The following is a 25,179-nucleotide window of genomic DNA, read 5'->3' on the forward strand; positions in this document are numbered from 1 at the left end:
GTATCTTTGGGTGTTGTCCTGCTGAAGGGGAACCTCCATCCACATCTTTTGCCATCTCTAACAAGCTTTTTGTTAATCTAATCTTGCTTTAAACTTCTCCACAACTCTATACTCGACCTCTGCTGTATTTCTTGGTCTTTTTGTTTGTTTTCTAATATTCTCTAACAAACAACTGAGGCCTTCATAAGTCAGATGGATTTATAATGAGGTAACTCAAGGGTTTTACCTATTGGTATTGTATTAAATATTCTGCAACCATATTCATGCACTAGTTTGTGTTGCTCCATCACAAAAAAAAAACCCAATAAAATACTTTAAGGTTTGTGGTTGCACTATCATGAAAGAAACTGTATTCCTGTGAAAAGTTAAGTCCATTAAGTCCAGTTGGTCACTAAATGGACTGCGAAAGGTCATCTGACCGCCGTGGCTGTGTTGGGCACTTGTCTGGACTTGTTTTGCAGCATTTCTTTCCAAGTAGGCTTGTTGCCCTGTGATTCATTTATTTACCTAAGTGAATCAAGTAAAACACATATTTTACAAAAAGTTTTAAAATAATTACTTTTAATTTGTGGTAGAAAAAAAAACTTTATTCACATTTAAATCCCTATAAACCAGAAAAATGGGAATTAAAATGTGCTACTTCATAAATATTTTACGTTGTTTTGTTGGCCTTGTGCCTTTCTTAGTAGAAACAATGAAATTTACTGCCGTACTTTAATGCCTCACGACATACAGTCAGACCGCAGGACGAATCTAGAGCTCTGTGATTGGACGACAAGCTGTCATTTCTGAGCCGCATCAGTCAAAGCCAACCAATCCGCTTTCGCGTTGTTGGTTGCTTGGCTGCTTCGCCGGGTCAGGTTGCAAGTCTTGTTAAGGGGAAAAGCGTCTTTCCGAGGCAGCGTCGGAGGAGCCGAGCTATGAACCCTGGGGACAATGTCGAGACGGGGGAGACGGAGGTCCTCCAGGGGAGGCTGTGTGTGCCCATTCCGAGGGAAGCGCCTTGCAAGCAGGTGCAGGAGAAGCTGTCCGGGGTGGTTAAAAACGTCCACAGGAAACTGCGCAGGAAATACAGAGAGGGTAAGAGGGCTGTCTGGCTCTGCCTGTAGCCGCTAACACAGAAGGGGAGCTATTAAGTTAATATAAAATCCTAAATTATCTTACATTTGAGCGAGTAAACATGTTTTAATGCTGTTGTTGAGTTTGCTAGCTGGTTGGGGGTTAAACTGCAGCCGACACACAGTCAGCTGGTTGCTCTACACAAGCAAGGCCGTTTTAAATCAATTACATGTAGAATAGAAAAACATGTTATTGTTGTTTTCGCCACTGTCTGTCTCAGTACAAGTACGTCATTTACCGGTGCAAACCCAGTCCATATAAAACTTAATGGATTACTCATGAAAATCATTAAAGGAGCCAAGATGAATGGCTGCTAGCGCCAATAAAAGATAACCGTGTAGACGGAGTAAACATTGGTGTAATTATTACAGCGCACTTTTATTTGTTTATGAAGATTCCCATCTATCGGAGCCTGATTACCACAGTTGTCCCATTAAGTCCCCCCACAGATCAAGATATGCTCGGGAAGCCAGATTGTGCTTGAACCTATCTAGACGGGCATCGTTTCTAAGAGTCCTAAATCTTGCCGTTTCATTTTAAGCACAAGGTTTGCCAACAAGTGGTTGTTGCTTATGCAAACATTATTACTATTGCAGTCAAATATACAATTCCTGCTTCAGGGACATTCGACTACCGAAGGAAAATTAGTCGGCATACAAAGATCCTGCAAACCACCCCTAATTTGCCTCGTCAGCAGTTGTGGGCAAATAAAACTTTCACCTAATCTCACTTAATAATTTAAAATAAACAAACAAAACAATTGTTTTCTTACTTGCTTCAATTTCTAGACGTTAAATTATACCTTGTGATAGACCAACAAGTGGAAGAAAAATTATGGTTTTAATGTCTTTATTATATATATATATACCATTCTAAAACGCGATGTGAACTATTGAGTTGTACCTTAGCATTATGTTTAAACCCCCACTCTCAACCTGTGTTTAGTTATGACCAACGTCCCCATCTCTTTTGAAAAGGGGAAAAATTTGTTTGCCAGCTACCTTGGCTGGCAAACAAATAATATAATCAATCGGAGTTGACAACCAGACAGTGCAGAACATCCTGTGTCATGACTTCCTGAAGGCAGCAATTGGTCGAAAGCTTTATTTCAAGTGTCATACATTAACATTCTGCAAGTCAGTACTATATTTGATCAGTTAAATGGAATCTGTCTGCCTTATTGCCTTTCTAACACACCTGGTGTGTATTTTTACTAGCTTACAATCTGGTAGCGACATTGTGTCATGGTAGAGAGAGAGGCGAGTCAGAAACACGTTTGAATTTCTCGTGAGGTACAATTATTGTTCTGCAAACATTCGCTTCTCTAGATGTTTCGAGGGATCAGAGTGAAAGGGGGCTGAAAACAAATGCACGCCACACTTTTCAGATTTTTTTTTCTTTTGTAAGAAATTTTTGAAAACCAGTCGTTTTCTTCCAGCTCGCTGTTAATTGCTACTTTCTGTCGGCTTGCCGCGTAAAGTGAGGAGAAGGCACTGTAATATTAATGTGAGAAAATGAAAAAAATAAATGAATTAAATTAAGACATTTGAGTAGTTTCACACCTACTTGATATTTTCTACTGGTTTAAATGTGACCTGGAGCTACATCACTGTATGTCGGCTTTGCTTAAATTTTGCTGTTTTGTACAGAAAGTGCATAAGAGCGTGCAAAAAACCCCCCCAAAAAAACAGGCTTGCATTTTTATTTTCATCATCATCAGCAGCAGCTTCATAGCAAAAAAAAAAAAAAACAGGAAGTTTGGAAAAACCCTCCTCCAGCCCATCAGCATTGACTAATGCCTTCTGCATGCCCGACAGCTCAACAACATCTTCTTGAATAATTGCAGTCATTAAGTCCTCCCGTTTTCAAACTTTCTCTTTCAGCCACATCGCACTCGCCGCTGCCACTGCTTCGCCAGCTCTCGCTTTTTCTCTCCGGGGGAATGCGTCGTCCTTCCAGGAACATGTTGTGTGGGCGAGAAGCAGAAAAGAAATCAAAATGGCAGATGGAAAATCTTTACCTCGCGATGATGAATAAAGACTCGTAGTCATCTCGCAACTGCAGGCAAACAGCAGCAGCTTGCAAGAACATCCAGGATTTACTGTCATTTTACTCTTTTTAAGAGCAGCAAACATCACAAACTAGATTACAAATTGCACTGGTTGTTTGTTTTTTTTTCTCTTTTTTTTTTTTTTTAATGTTTGATTGCGTTTAAATTGAAAACACGTGCGCCCTCCTCTCTCTACTCCCAAATCTCAAAACAGAAAGAAAACAAAATGTTGGGGAAATTAGTTAGCAGGCGAACTTGGAGCAGAAATCTGTCTGCGCCAGCTGTCTGGCAAACGATGCAAAGAGTTTGGAGTTTGTATATATATTTTTGAACCTATCTAGATTGCATTGTTTCTAAGAGTCCTAAATCTTGCCATTTCATTTTAAGCACAAGGTTTGCCAAGACGTTGTTGTTGCTTATGCAAACATTATTATTATTCCTGCTTCAGTGAAATTCGGCTACCAAAGGAAAGTGTAAAACATAAGTGATTATGTTTTACTAGCTTAAGACATAATCCTAAATGTTTCCTGAGGATTTTAATTTGGCTTCATGTCTTGTTTATGAGACTTGAATAGTTTTTAGTTTTTTTTGTTTTTTTAAATCACCCTGCTAACAAATCTCATGATTGGTTAATAAGTAAAGCATGATCCAGAAGGCTTGGCATCGACTCGCAGCAGTCATGCTTTCAGAGAGCTGCTGTTTACAACCAGTCGTCTTGTTGTCTTGCTCCCTCCTTCCCCACTCTCTTCCAAATCAGATATATCCTCCCGGTCATGGGATTTCTCCCCTCGTCGGCTTGGATGCCACGAGCTCCTGGCGTCTGTTAAGGTCTCCTGATGGGGAGTTCTGCGGACTTGTTTTTTGTTTTTATTTTAATCTTGGCTAAGCAACTTCTGTGGTTCAATCACCTGAAAAATGATTTTCGAAGAAGTACTCAAGTTCTGAAAGTGGATGAGCAAGAAAACGAGTAGTAAGCTGTGAATGGTTGCTCTCTGTCCGGGTGTCAGCGCATCCTTAAAATGTCTTAAATTCATTTTTAAAAAATGTCAATTGGCCTTAAATGCATTAATAACAAGTCTCAAATTTTGTCATGGCAGGACTAACAAATCTTGTGTATTCTATGTTGGGGTTTTTGTTCTAGTGGAACTTTTCTGTCAGGCAAAAGTTTAAGTCGCACTAAGACGTTGCATTTTTTGACTGGAGACAATTAAGACTGCAGCTAGCTAGCTGCTAATATAACCTTGATTGCTCTCTAGCTAGCTTTTTTTGCCTCCATCATGATGCAAATTTATCACCCGTTGACTGGACGAAGTTCGTCTTTCTCACTGGCTCACTTTTGTTGGCAACCCATACGATGTTTTAATCTGTTCTGTGCAAAAAAATTAAAAAAGTTTTTGCTACTGGGATTAAGGCTGTAGAAATCCATATGCAGTGTGAGAAGCACAAAGCTGATCCAGGAACTTTTACCGTTTTGCTCCCCAGCATGTGGTGCAACACAAACTCTGAAGTTGGAGGGTTTTTGGGGGGGATTTTAAATATGATGGTGAAGCACCAGTTTGACCCGTTGAAGAATTTTATCACAACAATGTTGCGATAAGCTGTTTCAGCTGTTCTCATTTACAGCTGAAAATGAGAACAGCAAAAAGGAGTAGAGGCCAGAGAGCCACAGATGCTGCAATGAAGACAAATAAGGAGATTAACAGCAGCATTAATCAATGTTTTCAACTTCAATAATGTCATAGGAGTTTTAGTTAATCTCAGAAGTATGTTTTGTATGTCTTGTTTTGTACATTTCTGCTATGATGCCGATCTGAAATTAAATTCAGAATGCTCTTAGATCTCAGCCGGTGAAACCTGCTGAAACCCTGTTTTTGTCCGAGCAGTAAAAGATGTTTGGCGACTTCGGCTCCTTTTGAAAGTCTGAGTTGATTGTTTGCCGTCTTTTCCCTCCTTCCAGTGGGCGACTTCAACAAGATCTGGCGCGAGCACTGCGAGGACGAGCAGACGCTTAGCGAGTACGCCGTCGCCATGAAGAATCTCGCCGACAACCACTGGACCCAAAAGTGCGAAGGAGAGGGCCGAATCGAGTGGTGTCGCAGGTGCGACTGAGCGTGCGTTTTAGTTTGAAGCTAGCTGAAACCACAAACTGCATGTTCAGCAAATTGATCAACCAAATGCTTCATTTTGATTTATGATTTATTTGAACTTTGACCGGAATTCAGTCAAATCTCGAAATTGAACGGGTTGCATTCTCAAACATCTGGCACTTTCTCAAACATCCTGTTAAAATGTACTACTTAAAGTTTAGTGTTTTATTTTAAAATTGTAACACGTTAAGCTGTGTAACACGCACACATTTGCTGATTTTGATTTCACTTCCTCAGTGTCTGTCAGGAATATTTCTTGGACGGCGGGATGAAGCGGATGTTGGAAAAGGATGAAAAGAGCGCTGCACATGCCTCGGGTCTGAGTGGCCAAGCACACGGTGCCGTCCCCAGGTGGGTTCAAGTAAAAAGAAAAAATAACAGGTAACACTTTATCTGACGGGTTGTGAATAAGACTGTCATAACTCCGTCATAAACATGACATAACAACCTGTTATGAACATGAGTAAGTCTTCATGAATATTTGTGACTGTTGTCATAAAGTGTCATTCGGTGAATCATGACACTTTCAATACAAAGGTGACATTATTCAAAATGTCTTTGTTATGACAACTTGGCATTAACCAAGAAATCATGATCTGACATAAATTTGTTCTAAAAGTATTACTGATTAAACTTTAAAAATTATGTAGCTTTCTGTTATTAAAGTTAAAGTCATGATAGTCTTATTCACAACCCGTCAAATAAAGCGTTGCCAAAGAAAAATTAGCAATTGCAAGAAATAAATAAAAGTTTGTCTAATTGAGCAGCTAGTAATCACCTAACCTTGTGAAGGAGAAGATCAGGTGACGTACGACTGGAAAAAGATGGCTGTGCAAAGCACTGACAGCAGGGGAACAAAAATAAAAAATAACGTCTTTAAGGTTTTTTTTTTCACACCTGACAATCCATCGGACTCGACTGGATTGGAGACCAAAGTTGCAGCATTTGTTACATTTTCTGCTGGTGTGCCTCATTTTCTGTCAAATAAATTAAAAAAAGACTTTTAAAAGGCCGTCTCCCCACCCCTCACCTGTGGTGGCGCTGCAGCAAGAACTACTGAAGGAAACACTGAGGGCAAATTCCTTCTAAACAAAACGTTAAATGGAGCGACATCAGATTTTACCGGTTGTAGGATTTCTTTTTTTTTCTTTGGTAAAACACAGAGCCTTTTCTGCCACCCCTGTGAGATTCTCACATTTGTTGTATTTACCCAGAATGCCGTGCGTTATTGTCCACTTCCAGCTTGGCATTCACAAAAGCCACGATTCAATGAAGTCAAACGGAGACTTAAGCTTTTAGATGGACCAGAGTTCGCTTTTTGGTCCGCGTCAAAATTCGATTGCACATTCACTCCTCCGCAAACGACCCAGACTTTCTCACACAGAGTTTATTTAAAGCAAACTGAACAAGACTGGTGTGAACGCAGACTTCATGTGCACTTCCAGTTTGGACTCAAACTAAAGGTTGGATATTTTAAGCAACTGATTTCTCAGGTTTAATGAAACATATTTTTGCTTCTTGCATCTTTTTTTTTCTTCCATAGTTCAATATCTCAGCCGGGAAAGATTCGTCTTCTGGACGTCGGCAGCTGCTTCAACCCTTTCCTGAAGTTCGACGACTTTCTGACCGTCGGTATCGACATAGTACCAGCAGTTGAGGTATTTTTTTTATTTTTTTTTTTTCTTCTGATTACTAAAACTAGATGGATGTGTTTACATCTCTGCGTGAGGCTTTCCCGCTCACATTACGAAGCAGAAACAGCAGAAGTGACTCATGTACAGGTGTTGCCATGCCTGTGGTTGGCTGGTTTTAAGGTTCTGAGTCACCAGTAAGCAAAGCATCAAAGACTTTCCATTCTGCACCTGCAGCTTCCAGTGTGATGAAGTAATTGTCGGTTTCATCACAACAACTTTCTCTGATTTGCGTCTCGTTTTCAGAGTGTCTACAAATGCGACTTCCTCAACCTGCAGCTCCAGCAGCCCCTCCAGCTGGCGGGCGACGCCGTCGACGCCTTCCTGCGCCACCTCCGCAGCCCCATCGACGCGCTGCCGGCGCAGCTGTTCCACGTGGTCGTCTTCTCGCTGCTTCTCTCCTACTTCCCCTCGCCGTACCAGCGCTGGATCTGCTGCAAGAAGGCCCACGAACTGCTGGAGCTGCACGGCCTGCTGCTCATCATCACGCCCGACTCGTCCCACCAGAACCGCCACGCCCTCATGATGCGCAGCTGGCGGGTGGCGGTGGAGTCGCTGGGCTTCAAGCGCTACAAGTACGTCAAGTACTCCCACATGCACCTCATCGCCTTCCGGAAGGCGTCCCTGGCCACCACCAGCGACTTGGTGTCCCGCAACTACCCAGAGATGCTCTACATCCCGCAGGACTTCAACTCCAACGAGGAGGAGGAGGAGTGCGGCGCCGCCTTGCCGCCGCAGGCGCTGCGCTCCGACTTCGAGGACGACCAGCTGGCTTGGGCCTTCGCCGAGCTGCCGGACGCACCGTACGACTCCGACTCCAGCGAGAGCCAGAGCAGCTCGGTTCCAGGATTTCACGAGTTTGAGGATCCCATCTTACTTCAGAGTTAAGCAGAACTAGCACTCACCCCCTCTGCCCCACCGCTGACCCCTCCTGACCTCTCGACTCCCCCACCGGCCTTTCTCTCCCGTCTTCGTCCCTTCGGCTATGGCGTTGCCAAATCTAAACCTGCTGCATTCTCCTCCCATTTCCCCAACCCTTCTACTGAAACATAATGCAGTTTGCACAGTGGGAAAGAGAGTTTACAGATTATTTTCACATATCCACACACCCACAGACACACGCAGACACTAAGATGGATATATTTTGATTTTAAAAAAACAAAACAAAAGCTTTTATAAGAATTTGAATGCCCTGAAGATAGCCCAGCTCCTTACCCCATGTTTTTAACGTCCATCTCTACCAATCAGCTCTCAGCAATTACATTTCAGCCCGTTTACATTCTGCACTTGGTCTCTATTTCAATAAGCTAGTGTTGCAGGCTACTTGTATAAAAGCCAAAAAAAAACCAGCAACTCCCGTAGTCTGACAGAAGCTTGATTTTTGCACTGAAGGGACTGGGAAGGAACGCTCGCTTCTGTCACAGTCATGCAGCTAAACCGATGGTTTTTCCAACCTAAAAGAAGAAGAAGAAAAAAAAAAAGAGCCCAGATCTTGACTAAAAATTTGTGTTGTTCAGTGTAAAGTGTGGTGACACCATTTTTAATCCGAGATCTTCTGAATTATTTCTGTGTCTTTTATAATACCCTTCTAATTGTAGCATTTCAGACACTTTTAGTGTTACTTTCCTTGAGTGAATATGTGACTGTTGTTAAACAAGGTACGACTTCTAGGTATTGCACTCGCCGCCTCCTCCTCTTATCTTCGTGTCGGAATGTTAACTCTGGGTTATGTCACCGTTCCTTTAATTTGCTGGGGGAAAAAATAATATTCCAGCATCGCACATCTGTGGTTTTAATCCGACTTATCTGGAATATCAATGTGAAAAGGGTTGCCTAAATTATCCAAACCTAAGCTCCTCATTTCTTTATGAGTCAAGACATTTGCACATATGGGAACAAAGTCGCTGGTACCCTTACTAATATTTTTTAAAAAAAAAAAAAACACCTTAAAATCAGCATAATCTCACACTGAAAACCAACCTTTAATTTGTGCATATCTGTTAAGTGGTAAAGAAAAAGAAACCTTAAAAGTTCTGCCCTCCATACAGTTTCAGCCTGGGCTCTGACATCACCGCAGCAGAAGGTTAATTTGGCTCATTATCCTTGTTAAAGATCCATTGATGCCCCATTTTCATTTTTCTGGTAGAGTATTTGTTCTTTCAAATCTCTTGGTATTTTCAGTAAACCCATGATGCCATACACTTTTAACATGGTTTCCAGGTTTACAACATCACAAATCCTTCTTTGTACCATCCGGTGAGCATCCTTTGTTTTACATCGATCCCTTTGGACTGTTGTCGCTCACTCTCTTCCCATTAAAGTACCAGAAAACTTTGGCAAATGCCAAAAGTGCCAGTATTTCTTGGAGTTCTCAAACAGTGATGTTGATGTTTACTCAAAGTAAAGGTTGGATTCTTTCGGTTTTCAGTCTGACATTATGCCAGAGACGGAAAAGTCGTCTCTACTGCGGTGCCAATAAACCTGTTTTGCACACAGAGGGGTTTGAGCTAAAGACACTACCAGATGAAATGCTAGCATGTGTTCCCTCTGGCCCCTGGACGGGTCCAATCCTGAGAGTATGCTCGGGTTCGTGTGTGTGTGAATGAGGATGTTGTGAGTGGCACTTTTAGGATTCATCCCAAAAGGTGCTGAAATGTAAGCGTTTTCCTCAGGGGGAGCGTTTCCTAAGGGACAACAGGCCCAGACAACACAACCATTAATATGAAGGTGCCTTGGGCCGATTGTGACAATTCTTTGGCCAAACTGCACACAAAATAATTTAGTTCTCTCTCTGTCTCTCTCTCTTTTTTAAAAAAAAAAATAATAATAATAATAATTTTAAGGGATCAGAAAAAAAAGGTTTTTGGTGCAGTCCAATGTTCTCAATGCTGTATGATTTTATTTTTTCAAGATTCTTCTGAATGAAAAAAAACATATTGACTGCACATATTCAAAGTACTTTGAAGTGTGTTTGTGAAGTGTCTTCCAGTGTTTGCTTCTGGCCTATTTGCATGGTTCATTGTCATTATCAACACTTACAAAGATACAGAACAATGTGTGCTTAGAGAATGGATGTATTACTGTTTTATAAATGACTTAAAAACAATTACGTCTATGTGAGTTTTCTTGGAAATATTCAAAAGCTTTTGCACAATTTATGCCTCAGAGGTTTATTAGAGAACATTTAGTGAACAAATAAGCATCAGGAAGACGGAGGTACACATTAGACAGGTTAGTTGATAAGGCAAACCTTTAAAAAGATGGCAAAGCTCATAAAAATATTAGATTGGCCCAGTCTGGAGCCAAAGACCTGCCATCAATTCTCTGAGAATTAGTGGTAGAAATAATGAAAATAATATTTACAGCTACACTCCATCTTGTCTGCCCGAGTTTGAGCTGTGCTGCAACAGAATGATGGGAAAACACTTATATTTGCACTGAAACGCCATCGTCACGTATTGAATCAAGCGACATTATAAATTGACAAAAAATATTTTTACACTTCTTTGAACACATTTTAAAAACCATACACCATTTTGCTTCCACTACATACTCATTCTCTACTTTGTGCAGGGTTGACATGGGTTTGTTTTTGTTACGTGACAAACGGCAAAAGTGTTAAAAACTACATTTATTTGCAGGAAACTATGAATCTAATGTGAAACTACTTAGTCAAAACAATTGTAAAGCAGTCTAGTTAGTCAACCCAACGACATTTTAAATATTTAAATTGACATTTACTATCGTCAAATTATCGAAAATAATGTTCAGCTACTCTTAACACTGAAACATCACCCTTAATTGAAATGTTGGCGTATGCGACTTTTTTGTTTTACCCTCAGCGCTTGCCATACTGAGCAAACAATCATGGCGGTTGTCATCTGACTGAAGTTTATATGGGACCAACTTTTTCAACTACTATGCTTCTCGCACTTCTCTTGGCTTATTTCTCGGAGTTGTATCCGCTAGCTCTTCTGACTTTACTGGATATCAGATGAACTGAAACATTAAGTTAGAAATGTAAACTCGTGAGCGTGACGGCTTTGCGTTAGCCGCTCTGCTGTTGGTGTTTTACCTCAACAAGTCCTCCAGCTAACCTGGAGTCTGTGCTCTCGCGGGATTTTAACAAAGTTTAAATCGTAAAATTTACGGGGGGTTTTACGTTAAAACGGGGGGAAATTATCTCAAAATGCTTCGTTTTCTTCGGTACTGTTTAAGCCATTGCCTCCAAGCAGCCATGACCCGGCTGGAGGAGGTCAACGGGGAGGTGAGCATGTGGTCGTCGGTCCGGTGGCTCGGGTACCTGTCCGGTCTGAACCTGCTCTTGGGCCTGAGTTTGGGTCTCTACACGCGCTGGGTCGGAACGGCGGAGTTCATCGTTCTTGTAGTGCTTATCCTGGCCCTGCTGGTCCTCGTAGCAGCCTGCGTGCTGTACTACTTCTTCGACATGGAGCGGTTCAGCCAGAGTCTCCTCCACCTGTGGTTCGGCTTCCTGTTGGGTCTCCTGAGCTTCGTCAACCCGCCCGGCCTGGAGGCCGACGTCAAGGAGCGCGCGGCCAACTACCTGCTGCTGTCCAGCGTGGCTCTGAGGACGTTGTGGTCGCTGCTGGAGCGGCTGCTGGGCTGCACCCGGTACCGACCCGCCTTCATCACCTCCGCGGAGCGCCTGGAGCTGGTCGGCTTCGCGGCAGCCAGCACGGCGCTCCTCATCAAGGAGTCCCTGAGCGTCACGGTGCTGGTCGTGGCTCTCGGTGCGGTCATGATCACCCTGCGGACCAAGGCTTTCCTGGCCTTCCCCAACTTCGCCTGCTTCACAGCCATCACCGGGAGATTCTTCTTGAAGTCCTTGAGCATCGACCCCAACCCGTTCTCTCTCGCCTGCTTCTTCGGCCAGCTCATCTGCGACCCTCTGCTAGACTTCCACTTCAGCGGGCTTTCCGTCATCGAGCGCTGGCGGCCCATCCTGGTGTCCAGCGGTCTGAGGCGCCGCCTGACCCTCCTGCCCCTGCTGGCGATCGAGGTGGCCTTCGTCGCCGTAGCGGCTCAGAAGTCCCGGGACTTGGACCAGTGGTACCTGGTGATCCCGGGCATTGTGGTGTGCGTGTTCTTCTGGTCCATCTGCCACATGGTGTTGGTGATCAGTGTGTGGGGCTTTCACAACAAGCTCAGTGACTGCCAGAGACTGTGTTGGACGCAGGGCCCAGAGGACTCGAGCCTGGAGAAGATCATGGCGTCGAAGGGCATGAGGCACTTCTGCCTCATTTCCGCAGCCCTGGTGTTCTTCGCTCTGGTGTCCACTGTTGCTGTGGCTGCTTTTAGCTGGCAGGTAGGAACAATAATTCATTAGAGACTGGCAAAGTGATCCAAAAATATTAATAATATCATACCAAGTCGGTATCAGTATCTATGATACTAGCGTGTTGATGCTAAGATCGATACTTTAGTTTCAGAATCCAATTCATTTTTGTTGTATTGTAGTTTTTCACCTCTACCGCAATTTCTTTTTTAAAATTTGCTCAATAATGATAAATTGTTCTTTTTATTTAGAAAAAAATAGCATTAATAGGGATTCAAGTATTATTGTGATATTCTGTGATGCTATTATAACAAAAATGACAATGTTTATTGCTTCTTTTGAAGGTAACTGACACATGGCACAGCAGTCATAGGACCACAAACACAAATACTGCTTTTGAAAAACATTTCCATTTCCAATACGCTTCTTTAGGCCATCGGTCACGTTAATGTGACTTATATCATTAAACTGCCCACAGTAACTGCATTTCATCATATTTTCAATACAATAGTAAAAACATTCCAGTGGCATTACAGTTTTGTTTTCTTAAAAAATAAATATTAATTGGAAATTATCAGGAGAATGATGAATCAAGATTCTTATGATAAATGTATGCCCAGCCCTCCTTAAGCTTAGTCCTGTATTTTTTTTAGATACCTCTCATCTTTGTCCAAATTCTGTCCTAGGTTTATGCAAAAATAATTGAAAGTATGAATCACAAAGACAACTAAAGTTTTGAAGTTTGATAAAAAAACCTTAAAAAAAAAAAATGTATCTATCGCTGTTATAGGTTCTTTACTTGGCATCAGACGGATTTTAAAATTATTCTGTATCGCACACCTCTACCTTTGTGTCCTAAAAGGCAGAGCTGAGTGTTCACGTTTGCTTTGTGTGACACGTCGGCAGGAGGCCAGCAGTATCTTCATTAGTACGTTTCTGCTCATCCTGCCCTTTGAGTGTCTGCTCCACGGACTCTTCTATGAGCTCGGGAACAGTCTGGGTGGGACCTGCGTGGGCTATGCTGTGGTCATCCCCACCAACTTCTGCAGGTATGTGGGGGCTGCAAAGAACCAAACCGCTTAGTTTTAACGGCAAGGCCCACTAAATTTCTAACCCGTTTCCGTTTGGGTCCGTCAGTCCCGACGGCCAGCCCCTGCTGCTGCCGCCAGACCAGGTGCAGGAGCTGAACAAGCGCTCCACCGGCATGCTGAGCAGCGTGCAGCGTTTCTTCGCCTGCCACCTGATCGAAAACTACGGTTGCGACTACTCCACCAGCGGCATCACCCTGGAGACCCTGCAGGCGAAGATCAAGTCTTTCTTGGAGCTCCGCACAACAGACGGGCCTCGCCACGACACATACGTGATCTTCTACAGCGGCCACACGCACCCTAGCGGAGAGTGGGCCCTGGCAGGTGGGACGTCCTTCAAACTGAACGGTCTTCATCTGCTTTCTGAAAGACACAGGGTGTCTGCACATCCTTACACAATTATACACTCAGTCATCTGAAATTAAAGCCTTAAAATGTCTCAAATTCAGACATCTTCACTGCGTTCTGTGACTTGAGGCAGTTGAGGCTACCGCTAACTAGCCTCAGTGGCTAGCTAATATATGCTTGCAAGCTAACCCACAGTAACTGCATTTCATCATAACTACGTAGCTTTTTTTTTTGCATCTATTATTTCAGTGTATTTTATGGCCAGTTGGCTGGACGACTTGTGTTCACCACTGGCTCATTTCTGTTCCCAAAGTGTACAATGCTAGTGAATCCTGGGCAAAAAAACGCTTCATGCTACTCTATAAAACACAATTTTTCTACTGTAGATTTGTCATGATACAGGTTCAAAATAATCTTCAGAGGGGCTTAAATTTGAGTTGGTGAAACCTGCAGAAACTTTGATACAGCAGGATCGCCCAACCTATCGTTTTTTGGTCTTAAATTACATGCAAGGCGGCATTATTAAGGCCTTAGAAATTCTTACGTTTGGCTTTCTGAAACCTGCAGATGCCCCGAGATCTCCGACGGATTTCTAATCTGGTTTTGTGCCTTTGCTTAGGTGGCGACGTCCTCCGCCTGGATCAGCTCTTGGAGTGGTGGAGGGAGAAGAACGGAGGGTTCTGCTCCCGCCTCATCGTCGTGCTGGACTGCGACCACTCGCTGCCCTGGGTGAAAGACGTCCGGCGCGTGAACGGGCTGTACGTGGCCGTGCAGGGCGCGTCGCTCGAACGGGCCGGCGTTGCGGAGCGGCGGGAGGCCCCGCAGCTCGGGGACTTCACCGCTCAGTGGGTGGAGTACAACTGCAACCCCAACAGCGGCATCCGCTGGTCCGAGAGGGGCCGGGTCGTCTCGGCCGCCTACGGCGTCTCCGGGCACTGGAGCGACTACACTCTGCACCTGCCAACAGGAAGCGACGTCACCAACCACTGGAGCATGTACTTCCCCCGGGTGACCTACCCGGTGGTGCAGCTGGCGGTGTGGTGCGGCGGCCTCAACCTGCTGGGGGAAAGCAACTTCCTCCTGCGGTACCTGAGGAGAATCAGGCTGAACTGGTTCCCACCAGCTGTCCTGGACACCCAGCAGGGCTTCAAACTGGTCACATCATAGGGACCAATCAGAAGCTGCTGTTATTTATCTCACTGATGTGGCAGCTACTCGTCACCAAACCAGCACCCTGTTAGTTACTGAAAAAATAATGTTAGCCATTTAGATTTTTTTTAAGTTCTTTTAAATGTCAGATTTTTATATATATATATTTTTAGAACAAAAGGTTGGTCAGTGAGATTGAACTCGTTGCTCCCAGATGAGCCTGAGCTCACCGTTTTGCACATTTTCTCCTATTAAATCCGACTCCGCCTTGGATTGTTTTGCTTCACATGTTGCCTTTTATCCAAAAAATGTAAGACCTGCTCTGCTATTTTTTAATCTTGAACCAAAGTGACTCGGCTACATGAGTTTTTAACCGAATGCTACGCTCAAAGAAATGATCCTTATTCTTTTTGATGTCTTTTTTTTCATACCTATAGCTTCTGAAATGCTCAGGTTGCTGCTTTGTGTCCCTAAGAATGTTTTCTACTATTTTTAAGAAGGATTTCCTAAACCCACTCCAGCTTCTTCAGGTAGCACTATAATGAGAGATGCAGTACTTCTAATAAACCAGAGGAAGATGTAATATTCTTTCTGGATATTAGTTTTTTAGGCTATGCAATTTATTTTATTTTTTTTTTAGAATCAATGAAAGGTTTGAAAGTGATTAATGGTGAGGATTGGTGAAAGATTGATTACACTATGCAATAAAATAAGTGGAATTTAACTGCGTTAAAATGATTCTTTCTTGCCAAAGAATTCACATCCTTTAAAGTTTTTCAGATTTTAATTATGTTTCAATTGTAAACATCAATGGATTTTATTTAATAGAACATATCAGCTGTTAAAATGCTAAAAGAAGTGTTAAATGTTAAAGTTGTGGAAGGATGTTAATCCTCATCAGTTTATCATACATGGCAGATTAAAAACTAAAGTGTATATATATATATATATTTAAAAATTGAATTGGGCCGATCACTAAACCTTGTGGTACTCCATAAGTAATGATGTGCTAGATATCACACACTTGTGGCTACTGATGTAACCGTGTGCTAAACAATGCAACGTCGCTCATTGCCTTGAACACCCAATTTCCAAGATAAAACCTGGTGGCACCATGGTGCTGTGGGACATGTGCATGCCACACTTTTCAGATCTTTGCAAAAATTAAAACATATTTTTTACCTTTGATTTTTCAACTACACATAACTTTGTTATTAAAAAATATGCCCCCTAAAGTCCATTAAAGTTTTGGTTTTAACATGACAAAATGCGGAAGAGCAGTATTTAGCACATGTGACGACTCGCTTTATTTCCTGAAACCGTCCAGTAAGTTTCCTGGAATAAAACAAAGAAGCTCAACAGGCTGCTTATCTAGTGAAGAGATAGTTCAGTTATAGATGAGGGTGGGAATGTAGATCGACCGGTAAATCGAGAGTTTCGCTTTTTGGCTCAGCTCTCTCTTCACCACGACAAACCGGTACAACGCCCGCTTGACGGCAGACGCTGCGCCAATCCACCTGTCGATCTCCGGGTCACTTCTTCCCTCATTCGTGAACAAGATCCAGAGATTCTTGAACTCCTCCACTCGGGGCAGGACAAACCCTCTGACGCGGAGAAGGCAGTCTACCCTTTTCCGGCTTATGATCCCCAACCACATTGATATTATTTCACGTCATTCTGGAAGATGCAGCTAAAAGCGAATCGCTTCATAGATTTGTTTGTTTTAGTAAATTTCTTGATTTGACAAGTCTGGTAGTAATTAGTGCTGGGCTTGGTTTGTGAAACACCGTAATAATAATGTGATTAGTCACATTTACAACATATTTGCGTTTACTTCACACGAAACGCTGTGATTAAGTGACGTTTTGCCATTTCATGTGAAAGAATAATGAGGGACGTCAGTCCACCTCTGTTATGCTATTCATTCAACAAATGAAGAAGTCGCAGGCCCAGATCGACTTCATGAGTTGTTAAACCGACTGATCTACAGTATATATATATATATATATGTGTATATATATATATATATATATATATATATATGTGTATATATATATATATATATATATATATATATATGTGTATATATATATGTATATATGTGTATATATATATATATGTGTGTATATATATATATATATATATATATATATATAGTTTTATATTTTATTCACTAATTAATGTTTGTATTTATGCCTAAGGATAATTTAGAGACCAATTAACTAAACAGTCATGATTTATGACTGTGGCAGGAAGCCGGAGCGCCCGGAGAAAAACCTGCTAACTGGAAACTACCTATTGAAATTTATGAAATTTTATTGCAAAATGTATTCTTGACATTTGCTCAAAGTAGTTTTGGCTCTAGTAGCTGAAACTACTTTAAACAAAAGAGAGGAGAGAAGACATGGGGCAAAGGTCAGCTAGTCATCTTTTTGGACTATGGGGGGAAGCTGGAGAACCCGGAGAGAACCCACTAATGCACTTGGAGAACATGCAAACCCACCAAGACAGAAGAACCCAGGTAGGGATTCAAACCCAGGGAACGGTTTTAGTCACAAAAATAAACTTTTTAATCACACGAACAGAATTTAGAGACCTATAAACTACGGAGCCGTGATTTCAGACTGTGGCAGGAAGCCGGAGCGCCCGGAGAGAAACCTGTCAAAACTTTTTACCCTTTTTGTTCCAGACATTTAAGTCAAACATCTTTTGGTCCCAATCACAGTTCTCCAGCCTCAAGATAGTAACTAATTAGGTCTTCAATAATTTTGTCTTCTTCATAATTTAATAATTTTGGCTCCTCTCCAAAGGCTCCTTTATCACCTTCCAGAGGAGGGGCTGGAGAAACTGTAGTATCCGTTGTCTCATCGTTTCTGACCTTCTCATATATGTAGATTAGTGAATTTTGAGACATGTCTTCACTGCAGTCGCTGTCTGCAGTGAAGACATGCTCGTCGTCAGCCTTAATAGTTTGTTCTCCTTTGATCAAATAGGAGTGGAACTGAGCCGGCTTTAAATCTCCACAGATAACGGAGGACAGGTGGTACCTCTCACTTCCACCTTCACAATCCAGGTCCATGGTCCGATTGGCTACCACAGGGTGAATCCTGGTCTGCCTCTGGAGAAAAAACACCAGCACATTGTTATCTGTTATGTAGTGTTTCTTCTCCAAGGCTGACCCGCAACCCGAACAGCAACGTCTGCCCCCCAAATCCAACCAACTGTTAAAAAGATCAGCTATGTCAGTTGGATAAGTTGCCGGTGGAAGGGCAACCAGGGGGCCGTTGCTCAGTAGCTCTAGGTCTGTGGTCCCACAGTTGGAGCAAGAGTTTTCGCTGTATAACTCTTTATCCGTGTCTCCTCCAAAGGAATCCAACCAGACCAACATGGACTCCAGCAAACATTTTACGTCATAGTCCCCTCCAACGTCTGACGGCAGCTCCTTCTCCTTCAGCTCCATCAGAACCGGGGAGAGGTCTTTCTGACAAAAATGTTTGCCGGGGTTACGGACAGCCGAGAGGATGAGACTCGCGCACACCGGGATGGACGATGCCTCCAGAAATACCCTTTCCTGAGCAAGACACCTGTTGGTGACGCTCAGGTTCAGGATGCTCTGGAAGGCAGCACTCACCCAGCTGTTCTGGAGCTCGTTGGAGAACTTGAAGAAGTTCTCCTCCGTCTGTCCGTTTCCTGCAGTTGCTGTCCTGCCTGTATCTGGGAGATCCAAGCCAACTCTGTGTTCTGCTTCAACATCCGGAGAAATGTTAACCTCCAAGCCAACGGTGATCCTTGCATGTAGAGTGGGTTTCTTTGAAAAATTCATCACTCCATCTTCTTCTGAGATACGTTCCCCATTCGGGGAACGTGGAATTGGAACGTCGCTTGTAAAAGTGCTCTTGAGAGTAGAGCACTTTGGAAAGGACAGAGCTGGAACCCATGAGACCAAAGCTTCTGCTGTTACCTCCGCCAGAGCTTTGGCTGCGAGGTCAGCCACAGACAAATCCTCCCCAGCCGGGTCAGATTTCTCTGCGACCGTTCTCTCACCCTCCTGGTGTACAGTTGTCTTTGAGCAAACTTCCCCAGCCGGGTCAGTTTGCTCAAAGACAGTACGATTGTCCTTGGTACTGTCTCGTACCGTCTCTGTCACACCAATGTCTGTGGTCCCACAGACATTGGTCGGGTGTTCAGAGAAAACCTCCCCAGCCGGGTCGGTTTGCCCAGAGACAGTACCCTTGTCCTCTGTACTTTCTAGTCCAGTCCTTGTTGGGTGAGAGTCTGTGGTCCCACAAACCTCTGTCGCCTTTTCAGAACAAACCTTCCCAGCCGGGTCGGTTTGTTCTTGGGTGTCGGTTGGAAGACCTTTCCAAAACAAGTCGTCTTCTTCCTCCCGATGGTAACCTTCATTTGAATCCTTTCCTGGAAAGCAATGATCAAAAACTTTCTTCAACCCCGTGGTCACAGCATATCCCAGGCCCCAACCAAGTGGGATAAACAAGGGAACGAACGCTTTTGAAACACCAAACATTGTTGCTACACACAAATCTGAACCTCCAAGAACCGTCTGGATCTGACTGATACTCTGAGATTCAAGCATTCAAGCATCAGAACTTCTTTGATCTACTGTGATGTACATGATGTCATCTATGACCTCATTAGTGAGGTCACTGGACTTCTGGTGCAATGTCTCTCTTCTGATCGTTGCTATGGAAACGATCAGGTCAGTTTTCCATGACTCAAGCTGTCATAAATACTTAAATAAAAATCAATATTTTTTAATTTATTTAATGTAAAGAGATTAATAGATTTGTGTATGATTTAATTTTTGCATTTGTGGTTTTCCATACTTGTGGTAAAACATCAGGAAATGATCAGACTCCATCAGGAAGGACTGTTTCTAGAAAATAGTGGGAGCAACTTTTTTGGTACACATCTAAGACCACAGAACCTCACTGTCCATTAGACTTTGCGAGGCGTGAAGCTTTTTGAAAAGTCTTATTTAATGTCACCAGATAGATTTGTTTGTTTTAGTAAATTTCTTGATTTGACAAGTCTGGTGGTAATTAGTGCTGGGCTTGGCTTGTGAAACACCACAATAATAATGTGATTAGTCACATTTACAACATATTTGCATTTACTTCACACGAAACGCTGTGATTAAGTGACGTTTTGCCATTTCATGTGAAAGAATAATGCGGGACGTCAGTCCACCTCTGTTATGCTATTCATTCAACAAATGAAGAAGTCGCAGGCCCAGATCGACTTCATGAGATGTTAAACCGACTGATCTACAGTATATATATATATGTGTGTTTGTGTTTAAACATATATATGTATATATATGTACATATATGTATATATGTACATATATGTATACATGTACATATATATGTACATATACATATATGTACATATATATATATATATACATATATATATATATGTACATATATATATATATATGTACATATACATATATATATGTACATATACATATATATATATATATATATACATATATATACATATATATATGTATATATACATATATATATGTACATATACATATATATATGTACATATACATATATGCACATATATACATATATGTACATATACATATATATATATATATATATATATATATACACATATATATAGTTTTATATTTTATTCACTAATTAATGTTTGTATTTATGCTTAAGGATAATTTAGAGACCAATTAACTAAACAGTCATGATTTCTGACTGTGGCAGGAAGCCGGAGCGCCCGGAGAGAAACCTGCTAACTGGAAACTACCTTTTGATATTTATGAAATTTAATTGCAAAATGTATTCTTGACATTTGCTCAAAGTAGTTTTGGCTCTAGTAGCTGAAACTACTTTAAACAAAAGAGAGGAGAGAAGACATGGGGCAAAGGTCAGCTTTCTTTTTGGACTATGGGGGGAAGCTGGAGAACCCGGAGAGAACCCACTAATGCACTTGGAGAACATGCAAACCCACCAAGACAGAAGAACCCAGGTAGGGATTCAAACCCAGGGAACGGTTTTAGTCACAAAAATAAACTTTTTAATCACACGAACAGAATTTAGAGACCAATAAACTACGGAGCCGTGATTTCAGACTGTGGCAGGAAGCCGGAGCGCCCGGAGAGAAACCTGTCAAAACTTTTTACCCTTTTTGTTCCAGACATTTAAGTCAGACATCTTTTGGTCCCAATCACAGTTCTCCAGCCTCAAGATAGTAACTAATTAGGTCTTCAATAATTTTGTCTTCTTCATAATTTAATAATTTTGGCTCCTCTCCAAAGGCTCCTTTATCACCTTCCAGAGGAGGGGCTGGAGAAACTGTAGTATCCGTTGTCTCATCGTTTCTGACCTTCTCATATATGTAGATTAGTGAATTTTGAGACATGTCTTCACTGCAGTCGCTGTCTGCAGTGAAGACATGCTCGTCGTCAGCCTTAACGGTTTGTTCTCCTTTTATCAAATAGGAGTGGAACTGAGCCGGCTTTAAATCTCCACAGATAACGGAGGACAGGTGGTACCTCTCACTTCCACCTTCACAATCCGCAGGAACGTCCATGGTCCGATTGGCTACCACAGGGTGAATCCTGGTCTGCCTCTGGAGAAAAAACACCAGCACATTGTTATCTGTTATGTAGTGTTTCTTCTCCAAGGCTGACCCGCAACCCGAACAGCAACGTCTGCCCCCCAAATCCAACCAACTGTTAAAAAGATCAGCTATGTCAGTTGGATAAGTTGCCGGTGGAAGGGCAACCAGGGGGCCGTTGCTCAGTAGCTCAAGGTCTGTGGTCCCACAGTTGGAGCAAGAGTTTTGGTTGTATAACTCTTTATCCGTGTCTCCTCCAAAGGAATCCAACCAGACCAACATGGACTCCAGCAAACATTTTACGTCATAGTCCCCTCCCACGTCTGACGGCAGCTCCTTCTCCTTCAGCTCCATCAGAACCGGGGAGAGGTCTTTCTGACAAAAATGTTTGCGGGGTTCTGAGACAGCCGAGAGGATGAGACTCGCGCACACCGGGATGGACGATGCCTCCAGAAATACCCTTTCCTGAGCGAGACACCTGCTGGTGACGCTCAGGTTCAGGATGCTCTGGAAGGCAGCACTCACCCAGCTGTTCTGGAGCTCGTTGGAGAACTTGAAGAAGTTCTCCTCCGTCTGTCCGTTTCCTGCAGTTGCTGTCCTGCCTGTATCTGGGAGATCCAAGCCAACTCTGTGTTCTGCTTGAACATCCAGAGAAATGTTAACCTCCAAGGCAACGGTGATCCTTGCATGTAGAGTGGGTTTCTTTGACAAATTCATCAGTCCATCGTCTTCTGAGATACGTTCCCCATCCGGGGAACGTGGAATTGGAACGTCGCTTGTAAAAGTGCTCTTGAGAGTAGAGCACTTTGGAAAGGACAGAGCTGGAACCCACGAAACCAAAGCTTCTGCTGTTACCTCCGCCAGAGCTTTGGCTGCGAGGTCAGCCACAGACAAATCCTCCCCAGCCGGGTCAGATTTCTCTGCGACCGTTCTCTCACCCTCCTGGTGTACAGTTGTCTTTGAGCAAACTTCCCCAGCCGGGTCAGTTTGCTCAAAGACAGTACGATTGTCCTTGGTACTGTCTCGTACCGTCTCTGTCACACCAATGTCTGTGGTCCCACAGACATTGGTCGGGTGTTCAGAGACAACCTCCCCAGCCGGGTCGGTTTGCCCAGAGACAGTACCCTTGTCCTCTGTACTTTCTAGTCCAGTCCTTGTTGGGTGAGAGTCTGTGGTCCCACAAACCTCTGTCGCCTTTTCAGAACAAACCTTCCCAGCCGGGTCGGTTTGTTCTTGGGTGTCGGTTGGAAGACCTTTCCAAAACAAGTCGTCTTCTTCCTCCCGATGGTAACCTTCATTTGAATCCTTTCCTGGAAAGCAATGATCAAAAACTTTCTTCAACCCCGTGGTCACAGCATATCCCAGGCCCCAACCAAGTGGGATAAACAAGGGAACGAACGCTTTTGAAACACCAAACATTGTTGCTACACACAAATCTGAACCTCCAAGAACCGTCTGGATCTGACTGATGCTCTGAGATTCAAGCATTCAAGCATCAGAACTTCTTTGATCTACTGTGATGTACATGATGTCATCTATGACCTCATTAGTGAGGTCACTGGACTTCTGGTGCAATGTCTGCGTCTGATCGTTGCTATGGAAACGATCAGGTCAGTTTTCCATGACTCAAGCTGTCATAAATACTTAAATAAAAATCAATATTTTTTAATTTATTTAATGTAAAGAGATTAATAGATTTGTGTATGATTTAATTTTTGCATTTGTGGTTTTCCATACTTGTGGTAAAACATCAGGAAATGATCAGACTCCATCAGGAAGGACTGTTTCTAGAAAATAGTGGGAGCAACTTTTTTGGTACACATCTAAGACCACAGAACCTCACTGTCCATTAGACTTTGCGAGGCATGAAGCTCTTTGAAAAGTCTTATTTCATGTCACCAGATAGATTTGTTTGTTTTAGTAAATTTCTTGATTTGACAAGTCTGGTGGTAATTAGTGCTGGGCTTGGCTTGTGAAACACCACAATAATAATGTGATTAGTCACATTTACAACATATTTGCATTTACTTCACACGAAACGCTGTGATTAAGTGACGTTTTGCCATTTCATGTGAAAGAATAATGCGGGACGTCAGTCCACCTCTGTTATGCTATTCATTCAACAAATGAAGAAGTCGCAGGCCCAGATCGACTTCATGAGTTGTTAAACCGACTGATCTACAGTATATATATATATGTGTGTGTGTGTTTAAACATATATATGTATATATATGTACATATATATATATGTACATATATATACCTACACACATATATATATATATATATATATATATATATATTGTTGAGACGCTTATCCAGGGTTGCACGTGTACTCATGCACATACAGCTGTATTTCACACATAGTATGTTTCATTTATGCACAGAGAGCTTTTGGAGGAATGGAACTTGACCTTGCATGTTTCACTTTCAAACAAAAGGCTTTCAGTAGAAGTGAAACTTAAGCTGACACCATGATATCATAACATTCCTTAGCTGACGTAGTTCATCAGACGACCAATAAGGCGTGTCTTAGATATAAAGAATGGATCGTCCGTTTTTGATCAGATGCTGTTTAATCCCGGTGTATTCACGTCACAACCAATTAGCCTGTGAGGGTAAGCGTCTCTTTCTTTTTAGCGCTAAAAAGAATAAAATAAGTAAAGTCTGATTATTTGTGTCGGCTGATTTTCTGCACGTGTGATCACATGCTTCCGATTCATCGATAGTATATTTGGTTCAACAACTTGGTAGCGTAGAGGATGGTTGCATGTTGACACACGTGCAGAGTTGTGCAGATTTGGCCAGCCGTTTGGGCTGCTGCGGCCTGGCCGGACAGTGTAACAGCGTTGGGCCCAAAAAATCTAGTAAGGAAACTTTTTCCTTGAACGCATTTGCACTGTCTGTTGTGGGGCTGCCTAAAGTTAAATATCAGACGTAGTAATTTCTGTGGGGTTAACGGAGTAAGCTGATTTGTCGGTGTGTGTGTGTGCGTTCGTACTGGCGTTTGTGGTGCTTCCGTTTGTTAGTCAAAGTCTCTCATATTCATAGGAAGTTAATTAAAAACAAAATCAAATAAAAATATAAAAATAATAAAATATAACAAAAAAAGTTTGGCGACTGGCTGTCCGCGAGAAGTGGCGATCTCACCTTTTCGTCGGACGCGGCGGAAGGTAAACGCTGGGTTTTGTCGGTTTTAGCCCTGAGATTTAGCGAATCTCTAAAAAGAACGCGTAGCCAGTCTGTGCCCGTTAAAGAAACACAAAAAGTGGTGATAACTGGCCATCATAGGAACAGAGAAAATTAAGGTTTAAAGTGATCGCGATCTGTTCCTGGGACGAAATATAAGTGAAAAGAGAATAAGAGATTTCTTCTGTGTGGGAAGAAAAGACGTCTTCTGTGTGGGAAGACGATAAAAGAGTTCTTTTGTGTGGAAAGAACCTAGAACGTCCAGGGCTAAAATAGGAGCTGAAAAGCGGGGATCCTTTTATGTGTACTTCTCTGTTTGTTTGTTAGCTCCGCCGCCGAGCGGAGTGTGTGTGTGTCAGCTGTGTGTGTGAGAGCTGCAGACATTTTTGCTCTCATGTGTTGCTTCTTTGCTTGTTTAATGTTGTGATGTGTTCTGGTGTTTGTGAACTGTAATTTAAACACGAAACAACAGATCGTGTTTGGGTTATCAATT

At 42.6% G+C, this 25,179-nt stretch overlaps 3 protein-coding genes across 4 annotated transcripts; 2 read left to right on the forward strand and 1 right to left on the reverse strand.

Annotated features, from left to right (window-relative positions):
- Nucleotides 1–759: 759 nt before the first annotated feature.
- On the forward strand, nt 760–10,104 carry bmt2 (base methyltransferase of 25S rRNA 2 homolog). Of its 2 annotated transcripts, XM_044125393.1 has the most exons (6): nt 760–1,080; nt 5,127–5,268; nt 5,554–5,667; nt 6,860–6,974; nt 7,254–7,582; nt 7,692–10,104. In XM_044125393.1, the coding sequence occupies exons 1-6, from the start codon at nt 921–923 to the stop codon at nt 7,903–7,905; spliced, it is 1,074 nt and encodes a 357-aa protein (XP_043981328.1). In that variant the 5' UTR covers nt 760–920; the 3' UTR covers nt 7,906–10,104. The 2 variants fall into 2 exon arrangements, with proteins under 2 accessions (XP_043981328.1, XP_043981327.1); XM_044125392.1 differs by having other exon boundaries at nt 7,254–10,104.
- A 716-nt stretch (nt 10,105–10,820) lies between these two features.
- On the forward strand, nt 10,821–15,612 carry tmem168b (transmembrane protein 168b). Its single transcript, XM_044125394.1, has 4 exons — nt 10,821–12,333; nt 13,210–13,352; nt 13,441–13,715; nt 14,359–15,612. Exons 1-4 carry the CDS (start codon nt 11,197–11,199, stop codon nt 14,904–14,906), a joined length of 2,103 nt encoding a protein of 700 aa, XP_043981329.1. The 5' UTR covers nt 10,821–11,196; the 3' UTR covers nt 14,907–15,612.
- Nucleotides 15,613–17,163: 1,551 nt separating this feature from the next.
- LOC122835928 lies at nt 17,164–23,072 on the reverse strand. Its single transcript, XM_044125418.1, has 3 exons — nt 22,023–23,072; nt 21,446–21,509; nt 17,164–17,948 (listed from the first exon to the last, which is right to left on the reverse strand). Exons 1-3 carry the CDS (start codon nt 22,983–22,985, stop codon nt 17,608–17,610), a joined length of 1,368 nt encoding a protein of 455 aa, XP_043981353.1. The 5' UTR covers nt 22,986–23,072; the 3' UTR covers nt 17,164–17,607.
- Between the last annotated feature and the right edge of the window lie 2,107 nt (nt 23,073–25,179).

The sequence above is a fragment of the Gambusia affinis genome, linkage group LG08 (assembly GCF_019740435.1).
Source record: "Gambusia affinis linkage group LG08, SWU_Gaff_1.0, whole genome shotgun sequence".
Classification (NCBI taxonomy): domain Eukaryota; kingdom Metazoa; phylum Chordata; class Actinopteri; order Cyprinodontiformes; family Poeciliidae; genus Gambusia; species Gambusia affinis.

Coding starts and splice junctions, on each gene's coding strand:
- tmem168b (XM_044125394.1), top strand. CDS start 11,197: ATGCTTCGTTTTCTTCGGTACTGTTTAAGCCATTGCCTCCAAGCAGCC. Junction 13,353..13,440: donor ATCCCCACCAACTTCTGCAG/GTATGTGGGGGC, acceptor TGGGTCCGTCAG/TCCCGACGGCCAGCCCCTGC. Junction 13,716..14,358: donor CGGAGAGTGGGCCCTGGCAG/GTGGGACGTCCT, acceptor GCCTTTGCTTAG/GTGGCGACGTCCTCCGCCTG.
- LOC122835928 (XM_044125418.1), bottom strand. CDS start 22,985: ATGCTTGAATCTCAGAGCATCAGTCAGATCCAGACGGTTCTTGGAGGT. Junction 21,510..22,022: donor ACGAGCTCCAGAACAGCTGG/GTGAGTGCTGCC, acceptor TTTTTTCTCCAG/AGGCAGACCAGGATTCACCC. Junction 17,949..21,445: donor CGTTCCTGCGGATTGTGAAG/GTGGAAGTGAGA, acceptor TGGATTGTGAAG/GTGGAAGTGAGAGGTACCAC.
- bmt2 (XM_044125392.1), top strand. CDS start 921: ATGAACCCTGGGGACAATGTCGAGACGGGGGAGACGGAGGTCCTCCAG. Junction 5,269..5,553: donor CGAATCGAGTGGTGTCGCAG/GTGCGACTGAGC, acceptor TCACTTCCTCAG/TGTCTGTCAGGAATATTTCT. Junction 6,975..7,253: donor ACATAGTACCAGCAGTTGAG/GTATTTTTTTTA, acceptor TCTCGTTTTCAG/AGTGTCTACAAATGCGACTT.